Below are 10764 nucleotides of genomic sequence, written 5' to 3'. Positions count from 1 at the left end.
TTCAATGATCACACTTAAAATCTGACAAGTTACTCTTTGTTCTATTATGAAAACTAAACTTTTGGTGTAGTTGTCTATCCTTGTTACAAATTGTTTTGTAATTCTATTTGGGAAAAGCTATGACTATTGCTTTTTATATCAGATTTAGAGTCAAACTGTTAATGTTTATTTTTTCAGTAAGTAGTTCTGTCAGAGATTTCAGAAAAATTTCAGTGGGGAAGAATAAGTGCCACTGCTCATAACTCCTGAAAATATAAATGATTAAACAACCCCTCTGTTCTTTTAAGTGACTTTCCTAACACCAGCAGACTGATTTTTCAAGTGACAGGGCTGGGACCTGCCTTGAGGGTATATATTTTTCAACTTTCAGAGTAGTCTCACCTCTGCAGTGACAGATGTATCGAAGCCAATGGAGAAAGTGCCTTTTTTCCATGTATTTATTCAACTGGTGTCCATTGGGCACCTCCTTGAGTCACCAGAGACTCTGGAGACAAGAAAATGAAGAAAATGAAAAAAAAGCCCTGCTCACCAAGGATTACATTTTAGAAATAGCAGACCAATGCAACATATTCTAAACATGTAAGTACATACGTAATGTAATGTCATAAGTGATGCATTTTATACAGAGAAGACAAGTAAATTTAGGGGCTATGAAAGGATGGCCACAGAGTGGTGAGCACAGTGGTGTCATTGCAGATAGGAGACCAAGGATAATCCTTCTTATGCCATAAACTTTGATTAGAGAATGAGCTAAATAAATATTTAGAGAATAACCACCCCAGCCTTAGACCAGTGGGTACTAAATACTGAGACAGAAGCTTCTCAGCAAGTTCAAGGCACAGCGAAGAGCCCAGTACAAAATGAGCCAGTGGGCCACGGGGAGAGTAGTGGGAAATGAGGCCAATAGGAGGCCCAGCACCATGAGGCCTAGTAGTCTATGATGGAAAATGTCGTTTTAATATAAATCTCACTGATAGGTGAGACCATTGGATCATTTTATTTTTTCTTGTTGTTTCATTTCAGTTGTCCCAATTTTATGCTGTTACTCTCCCCTGCTTCACCCCCACATCGATGAGAGAAATGTCATGATGTAACATTTCTTTTTTAATAGTCAGTATGAGTATTATGTGACAAATAGATTGTAGGGGAAAAGGCTATACAGAATGACAACTTAAAACACAGAGCAGGTCAGAAATGAGAAAAACCTTATATTTAATGGGTGTGTTGGTTATAAGAATTCCAAAGTTGTCAAGGGGATTTTAGATCTACAGAGGTCTTATCTTAGATCTTAGTTTTCCCTCAAAAGGAATTTCAAGGCACATCGGGAAGGAGTCTGTTCACATCCTTTCCTTTAATAAAAGGAAACATAGGGTAGAGAGGGGGATAAAGAAGTCTACTAGGCTTTGAAGCTTTGAAGTGGGAATGAAAAAAGATTGAAAAAATAAAGTGGATGCTTCTTTTCCCCAAATGAGAATAAGAATCTAGTTTCAAAAATAGTAATGAATGTGTATAGAATCATCTCTACTATGAAAAATGAACTGTGGCTTGGTTTTGATTAATGTTTTATTGGTGTTTTAAAGATCCCAGGAAAACTAGTACTCAGCCTATGAAACTTTAAAACTTAGAAAGCAAAAGAATCTCTTTTTGATTGTATTTGTTCTTTTACTATAAAAATATCATTGGAAATGTAAATATTTTATTCTTGTACCTCCTCACTTAATTTATGAAAAGAACTGTCTCATATTTCTTTGGATTATAGCCTATATTACATCTTCCTAAAAGTATTATGGTTGTAAGTTGGAGTAAATAAACTTTTCATTTTTTCCCAGGCACTATTAATTACCTATTAAGGCAAATAATTTTTAAAAATCTGGAAAATAATTCAAATCAGAAGGATAAAGGAAACAATTACATCCTTATAAAATTTTTATCAAATAAACAGAATCCCTTAATTAGTATTCTGACTCTCAAAAGGACAGAAAAATTATATAACTCCAGGAGAAAAATGTTTGATTATTGTGTTTAAAACACGGAGACGCTTGATGCCACCACCCAGTGGTTTTAAAAGGACGTTCATATCTCAACTCATTCATTTGAATAAATATTAATTCAACAGAGCATTATCTAGACAAATCCAGTCTTTTTCTTCAGATAATCAAAATTAGGAGAGTTTCTCTTTAGGCAAAACCAATCATACCTCCTTCTCACCACACACACACACACACACACACATACATACATACTACACAGAGAGAAAAAGAGAAATGTACTGTGCATGTGTCTGATTCTACATGCATAATAATTTACCTACTGGGGATTTTTGAGTGTATCTATGCATGTATAGATACCTTTATGTTTTGATGTATTTTTCCATTACCATTATTCCCTTTATATACCCTCTGCCTGACAATGTCCATCCTGTTGTCCATGTTTTAAAAAATCAGTGTTTTTAAATGTTTACAGTTTTTCCTATTTATACAATCTCATTTAACACTCAGAGGGAATAGCTATCATTATCATGAGGTATGCTGCCCTAATATGCCCAGGTTACCGGTGAGGACAATGGAACGCACAGAAGTTAGCTAATTGCCTGCAGAGCTGAACAAAGACTTTAACCTTTAACGTGAGCAGCCTGACTCCCAAGTCTTTGCATGTCATAACCATGTGTGACACTTCCAGTGTTATGTGTACACTCCTAAAGGTTTACTCGCGCATGTGTAATAAAGTAACTTTTGGTAAAGCTGACCTAGAAGTAGTGTATTTTGAGACACAAAATTGGGACTCAAGCTCGGGAAGGCTTCTGAGAATTGCCTTACAAATTCAGCACCATCCTGTACCTCCTTACTGCTTGGCCTATGCAAGGCACACAGGGCAACCTTCAGAAAAGAGACTCAGTGAGTTTGCATTGCTTTTTCAAATCTAAGGGAATAAAAAGAGACACTAAACTGTCTGATGTGTTAAAGAAAAATAATTACCTTACCAGGTCACCTGGTGAAGTGGGAGCTCCTAGAAACTGTGGTGTAGGTCGATCACAGAAAAATGTCTTTACATTATCTGAGCAAAGGAAATTATACAAAACACATCAGCTCTTAAATAAAAGCTAATTAACCTTGGCAATTGTACCATGGAGTAATTAGTATTTTACTCTAAAATGATAGTCATTCAATGTATTTTATTTCACCCAAATTTCAAATAAAACACAGAGAAAAGACAAAGTATAATGCATCATTTTATTTAAAAAGAAAAGGGGAAAGACAAAGCCTAAGTGAAGTATTTCCTCCTTAACCAGCCACCGGTTTTCAAAAGTGTAGTAATTGCAAAGTAATCTACATCTGGAACCTTCTTCAGCAAATTCCTGTATAATATCATTCATTCTCTCATTACCGTTTGAGATAAGTAAAATACATCTCCCTAATCTCATGAATTCAGTCTTCTTTCTCTAGCAGTATACCTGTGCTAGAGCAGTCAGAGTGAATCGTATAATTATTAGTGCTGTGTATTCATTGCATTGGACATTCACATATCTATACAGACACAGTTATCTACTGTGCTCATAATCCCTGTGTTAAAATAGCATGAAACGTGTGAATAGGAATGAAATCAGGGGAGAAAAATAAGCATTCAACTGGTATATGAATGTTTTGCTGAATTAATACCCATCAACACATGTATATAGGCATGTACATACAGATGTAAACATATGAGGGTAATCACCTACTAAACGTATGAATCTACAAATTAAAATGCTCATCAACATCAGAAAACACAAATGTGTACAGAAACAGCTAGAATAATGCCTACAATTTTTGAAGTCTGAACACCCATACCAAATAGTATGTATCCATTAATCTTAGTTTAATATTATTTTCTGAGTGAAGATCCTACAAGCCAAGTTGTCTTCACATTCCATCCGCCTCCCCTGCCCCCTGCACAGTATGTGGTAATATACTGTAAAGAGAACCACGGTCTTTCTTTGCAACAGTCATGCATTTATCTGTGTGATTCCTTTATTAATGTTGCCTTTTTTCTGAACTGTAAGCTCCATAAATGCAGGACTGTGGCCTCTGCAGGAGAGCCAGTGTGGTGAACTGGTAAAGCACACAGATTCCAGCAACTCATTTTTCAGATTTATACCCTTCCTTTTCCTCCTATTAGCTGTGTGATCTTGGCAATTCATTAATATTTTTCTAGCTCGATGTCCTCATCTGTGAAATAAGATAATTTCAATGTCTCAAGTAACCCTGAGAATATTTAACAAATATTTTTGTTGAATTTATTGGGGTGGCATTGGTTAATAAAATTCTATAGGTTTCAAGTGTACAATTCTAAAATATGTCATCTGTGTATTGTATCCTGTGTTCACCACCTGACGTCTAGTCTCCTTTGTCTCCATTTACCCCCCTTTACCCTATCCTACCTCCTGCCAACCTCCTTTCCCTCTCATAATCACCATACTGTTCTCTGTGTTAATGTGTTCTTTTTCTTTGCTTAATCTGTTCACCTTATCAAAAACAGTGACTGGCACATATTAAGTGCAATATTGCATATTGATATTCATAATTAATACTTTCAATTCCTTTTGTATCCTCAGTGGAAAAGTGGAATGGCTGGACAACTGGCCATTCATTTGAACAAATAAACAAATGGGGAGAAGGGATCATAGAAATCATCTTATTCAGTGACATTCAAATCACTTTGAAATTGAACTTTGGGCTGTCCTTTCCCATTGGAAGTATATGTGGAATGTGTAAGCCCAACAGATAGATTATAAAAAAGAACAGATACTCTAGAAGAGACTGACAGCTGTCAGAGGGGAGGGGTGGGGGGATGAAAAGTGAAAGGATTCAGCAGCATAAATTGGTAGTTTCAGGATAGCCACAGACATCTGGACTACAGTGTAGGGAATACAGTCAATAATACCAAGACAAATAAGTATGGGGCCAAGTGTGAACCTGAAGCAACAAGGTGACTGCTGGAAAGAACATGGTTTCTTAGCCACTCTGCAGTAGTGCCTCTGAAGCTGATACAAAAGATGATTGAATGTAAAACTGTAATTGACAAACACATTTAAAAGAAAATAATAGATACTCCCATTAAAGGTGAGTGTTTATGGAGGCCACCGCCCCATGCTGTACATGTTCATTCACATCCTCAACAGTCCTTAAGTTGTCTCTGCTAAAAATTCGGGGCTCAGGAGAACAGAGGGGAAAATCTCTGATTCAAGTCTAACTATATAAGGTCCAAGAACTTAGAAGCTAATAATAGAAGAAATTAAGTGACCTGTGGAAGTCCAGGTGAATATCAACTCTCGATTCCAATTAATGACACATACATGCCCTATGAATTAGGTCTGTTACATTGCGCTGTGTCCCCAAATTCTTCAAGCACTGTTATATGCACTCGGCTTTAAGTCACAGTTTCAGGTCCGTACATCGACCTTTCAGAGGAAAAGACAAAGGGGAAAAAAACTAAAAAAAAAAAAACACACACACACAAACAACCACAAAACCCTAAAAGATAGTATTTATGTATCTTCCCCACAGGGGCAGGGGAGAGCGCATACAGGGGAAAGGACCCTTCAACTGGCATTTGCAGTGCATAGGATTTGGGGGCAGAATTTTTAAATGGAGGGCATGTAGAAACTTGCCCCTTTTTCTCTCCCCTAGCTAGCGAGGTCTGGAGTCTGGGACAGGAGCATTCCTGGGCCAGGGGTCTCTGGAGACCATGTGGCCAGGTGATAAGCCCCATGCCTCTTCCTGTGAAAGAAAGGGCAGCAGCACTGTTGACTGGGACTGTGCTGAGTGGCCCTGCTCAGCCAGGCTTATGGAAGCACTGGCGACAGGGGAGCTACAGGGACAAGGCAAAAGCCCTGCCAGAGGACCGTGACCAGAGGAAAGGGCGAACACAATGAGAATGCAATGAATAGGACACCAGCGCACAGGGACTCCACAAGATGCCTGAAGCCCGACTGGGACTGGGAACCAGCTAAGCTGCTTGTGTATCCCAAAAGATGTTGTTTTTTGTTTGTTTGTTTGTTTGTTTTGTTTTGTTTCTAAATCGGAGAAGTGACCTTGAACTGATGTGGCAAAACCTGGAGGGGCTATTTTCCTTAGGGCATTTTAAAAAGAATTGGCTTTGAGGCAGAAACCTGTTATTCTTCCAAAATTATGTAGCTTTTAAATTAAAGACTCCTTTCTTTTTTCACCAAACATCTGCTTCCAGAATTTATGGGCAGCAGACACCACGTGGTTTTATGGGAACAGTTCTACTAAAGGAGACTCCCTTTCTGCTTCCTTTCCTTCTTCCCTTGCAGCTTCGGGTTCAATTAATTCGTTCAGCAAATATTTGAGTACTTTCTATGAGGCAGCTACTTCTAAGCATTTGAGATTCATTTGCAAAAAAAGAAAAAAGACAAAAACTTCTGCCATCATGGAACTCTATTTTTTTTTTAAAAAAAAACACTCCAAATAAAATAAAAGATTTTCAGGACGCTGGTAAAGAGAGATTGAAGAAACTTCCTGGATGACATCTTTAAAAAATTCTTACATCTCGATACCCAGAAGCAAGCACTATTTATAGTGTTAATGTTTGTTTTTTTTATTAGTTTATGTAGAGTAATATACATTGTAGTTTTGGTAGCGAATCTTTACTGAGGGAAAATAGGCCATCTTTCAGTATCCTTTACCCTTCATCACTCGGCCATAAATACTGTGCTACATGGTCCATAAGAACAAAGAGTCTGAGGACGTTTTGGACTGTGCACATGACAGAAAATGCCCCCTCGGTAAACAAGTGCAAGCTTGCATCACTCTCTAGGTCTGGCCAGCTCACCGAGCTCTAAAGAGTCAGTAATATTTCAGCCTCTGCCTCAATTAGTGCTAATTACAGTACCTAAGCTATAAAAGGAAAAGATCTCATTATTCAAAATTCACAGAAATCGTTTTAATCCAGCTGTCCACATTATCAATCTGAAACAGAAAAAGGCCCTTCACATGTTAACTGTCTTAGACTTGTAATCCAGTGTATGTTATGAAAGAGAATTATGTCCAAACTAGCAGTTCATCATTGCTAAATATATAATTAATGAATGAAAAAATAGTTAGCCACTTAATATATTCAGTGTTTAGAGATTTGAGATCACGCAGAAAATCACATCCTGACGAGTTACTGATTTTTTCACTTTTCATCTGAGAATGTTGGCATTGGATAGATACAGTCAGCATTCATTTAGGTCTTACACACTTGAGGCACTAGTTTAATTTACATAGTTAATAAATATAAGTGGAGACACAAAGTCCAAACAAATTGCTAACTTAGAATGAATACATAGCATGATTAGTATTTTTTAAAAAAACTAGAGAGAAATAAATTGATATCATTTGATAATCCCTATATTAAGTCATTCCATCAAAAAGTATGTTTCTCAATAGAAATCAATTTGTCTTCTGCAAAACAAGAAATCTTCCACTGCTTACCATTACAGGTACCTAATAGAACTATGTATCTAAATTCAACATTCAGGCTAATGTGTTCTTTCATGTGAGGGTAGTTAGGCTATGATTAACTCCTCAAAAACAACCATCTATTTATAGAACTATTAATTAAGAGATATAATAAGAAATGGCACCTCTCTGGTAGGCAAAAGCCACATGTGTAAGTAAAGCATTTTAAACCTCTCTGATACTATTGTAAAGCAATTAAAGGATTGAGAGAAATAAAATGAATCCATTAAAGTCATATGACATACTAAAAAAAGTATTACATAATTATTAAAAGGAGCTCTCAGAATATTTCTTTAAAAATATTTATAAAGCTCTTTTGCTACAAATTTTTTTTTTTGTTTTGAAACAATAATGCGATGAATACATCACAGTAAACTCTACAGGACACATAATGCTGTTCATATTTAAAGAAAAAGTATATACATTGTATTCATTTGGAGTAGACTTGAGGATGGCAATAATTAAGAAAAGCAACTTAATTTTATTATCAATACTAGGATAAGCATTTAGAGCATGGAAAAAATAAGCTGTTCAAATCTGATTAATGTTAAGCCAAATTCTCATTGTTCATCATGATGCACTATAAAAATTTTAGAAAATATCAGTCTGATTCTCTTTTTAGTAGTTCCAAAATGCCTTGTAAACGTACTATGCTAAAGTGAAATGGATGATTGAACTTTTTGTAAGATCCACAGAGTCTAGGAGTGAAGTTGGGGCACAGGGTGAGGGGAGGAATGTAAACCTAAATTAAAACAAGACTACCTACTTCCCTTTCAAAAACCTTTGGAGATGGTTAGGGTTTGTGGATATAGTGGGAATAATAGAAGGAAAAGGACTTGAGAAACTAACCAATTCCTTTTGATAGAATTAAATTTTTAGGGCAAGAAATCAGCAGAAACTTCGGACCTTGATCTTTTTTCTGTCGTGGTCACTTCATCTGAAAACTCTGTGGATCATCTATAAAATTAATACTCTTTTATTCTTAGGTAGCCTGTAATCTGAAAAAATGCTGATGACACTGAACGAATCTGTAAGTACAACAGCTACATGAATATATCACAATATTCCATTTAGAGTCAATGAGAATTTGCCATGTCCCCAAATCACTATACTTCTTTGAATATGTCTTTGTGATCAAAGGTGTGCCATCATATCCTAGAATTTAATTGTATCTACTAATCACAAATATATATAAATATATATTTAAATATATTTATATATAAAATTAAGTATTTGTAACACAGCCTGCCAGAATTCAGTGCCTGCCAGAATTCAATGCTGCTTTGCATATTCATTATACAAATTATGCAGTTTCATTAGCTTTCTGCAAATGATCTATATGTATTCAGTGCAGACAAACTATGATTGATCATTTAATCCATTAATTGGAGTCTGGAAGTTTGATGTTATAGTCATCCTATTTGTCAGACAATTACTCAAGTGTCAATTCCTCTTACTTGTGAGCTATGTTCAGATTATTCAGGAGTGAATTTATTTGATCAGTCATATTCCTATATAGAGCCCCAACTTCAAAGATTATCATAGCCATTGATTTGTTTTAATAATACATCTGTTTTCTAGAGGTACAAATCTGGGTTCATTGGCTCTACATGGCTGTTTTATTTTGATCCGATCCCCATTTTTAAAAAGGACATTATCTGCTTTCAAATTTGAATTTTGAAACCTCCTTTCTATCCCACATCCCTCTATCCAAATTTCATATCAAAAATCATGCCAAGCATTTCTAACAACTTGCTTTCTAACTTGGAGTGATTCCAGCAGACAACCATAGGGATGTGTGTATAGAATACAAAAAATATATATAATTGGTTAGATCAGAACTATAGTTGTTCATTTAGATATTTTGTCCATATTATACCATACACAGTTAATGAATAACATGAACTGACTAAATCCCTGACAGACTTGCCTTGCTACTGCTTAGCCATGGTTCAACATAATAAGAACAGCAATAGTCACTCTCAAAAAATATATTCAGCTTGGCACAGATTCCAGCCTTGAACAACGTGACTCCATTCAGCCAGTGTGGACCAAATTCTTCATGATATGATTGAAATTGGATTCTAAGACTGCTGAGGATACAAAATGTTTTATCCTCCAAATGATTTCAAATATAAGATCATAGAAGTACCAGACACCCAAATCAATCATCAGAATCAAATCTTATAATCAAATCTTATATTCCACTTAAGTTCAAAACAAACCAATTTATACTGGGCAATTTACTGATGACAATGACTTGCTGTGATTGTGGATATCCATTCTAATTAGGTTATTTCTTGAGGGTCATAATTGGCCTGAAACCTTTTGGAAAATTTGAAGACTATTTATAAAGAACATAAAATTGTGAAAAAGTTGCATGATTTAAAAATTCAGTATTTCCATTTTAAGCCTGTGGTCTAAAAAGGTTATGAAGACAATAGCAAATAGATGTTTAAACACAGTTTCTTGGTGTCTACAGTATTTTTTCTTCCTTCATTGCTCTTCCTTCAAAGCTGGTGAATTTTTTTTCCTGGGTTTTTTCCACCTCACATTTAGTACAAGGAGACATTTGCAACTTCTGTCAAACAATAAAGAAAGAAAATTAGGAAAGTCAAAACAAAATATACATATTTGGTAAACATTAAAATGCAATATTAATTTAAATGAATAGTAATTTAAATAAATATCTTACAGATAACTAATGCCCAACAAAAAAATAAGTGTAAATATGTCAATACCTCTACTTCATGAAAGTTCATAATATATTGTGTACACAGGGCAAGATATTTCAAAATATTTTGAGAAAACTTTGGCCAAACCTTTCAAATCTGATTAATCTAACCCAAAATTTGAAAAATGTGTTAAGTGAAATGAAAACTAACAATTGCTATGACATAATATTTTAGTCAAATGTAGAACAGTACAAATAGAATTTCGGAATTCACTTCCTGAGTTCTGTTTGTCTATTATGTGTTTCTGGGGGGATATGTACTTTTTGTACCTCCCCTGCTTCTCCAGGTCTTCTTTTTACCTTTTTTCCCCTAAAGAAAAAAAAATGCATGTTTTTCGTTCTCAGATTAGTTTTGTTTTGTTCCTCGGTCGTGGGGGAGGGGAAGGACAACTCCCTCACCCTTGTTTTTCCAAGGGCCTCAACAATAAAATTAAAAGCTTAGTGGCAGGCACAGTGGTCATGGAAATTTCAAAAAACACCATATGGAGGAGTATCTTTTACTCACCATACAACAGCCCTATCTCAGCT

General features: G+C 35.6%; 1 protein-coding gene across 2 annotated transcripts in view; it reads right to left on the bottom strand.

The window, feature by feature from the left end:
- Positions 1 to 6053: 6053 nt before the first annotated feature.
- Positions 6054 to 10764, bottom strand: part of LUZP2 (leucine zipper protein 2) — a 362761-nt gene continuing 358050 nt past the window's right edge. For both annotated transcript variants that reach the window (XM_028515921.2, XM_036029153.1), the window contains exon 12: positions 6054 to 10083. In XM_028515921.2, the coding sequence (XP_028371722.1) occupies positions 9979 to 10083 (105 nt within the window). In that variant the 3' untranslated portion in view covers positions 6054 to 9978. The remainder of the gene's footprint in view (positions 10084 to 10764) is intronic.

The sequence above is a fragment of the Phyllostomus discolor genome, chromosome 6 (genome assembly GCF_004126475.2).
Source record: "Phyllostomus discolor isolate MPI-MPIP mPhyDis1 chromosome 6, mPhyDis1.pri.v3, whole genome shotgun sequence".
Classification (NCBI taxonomy): domain Eukaryota; kingdom Metazoa; phylum Chordata; class Mammalia; order Chiroptera; family Phyllostomidae; genus Phyllostomus; species Phyllostomus discolor.
This window is presented reverse-complemented; position numbering and strand designations above follow the sequence as displayed.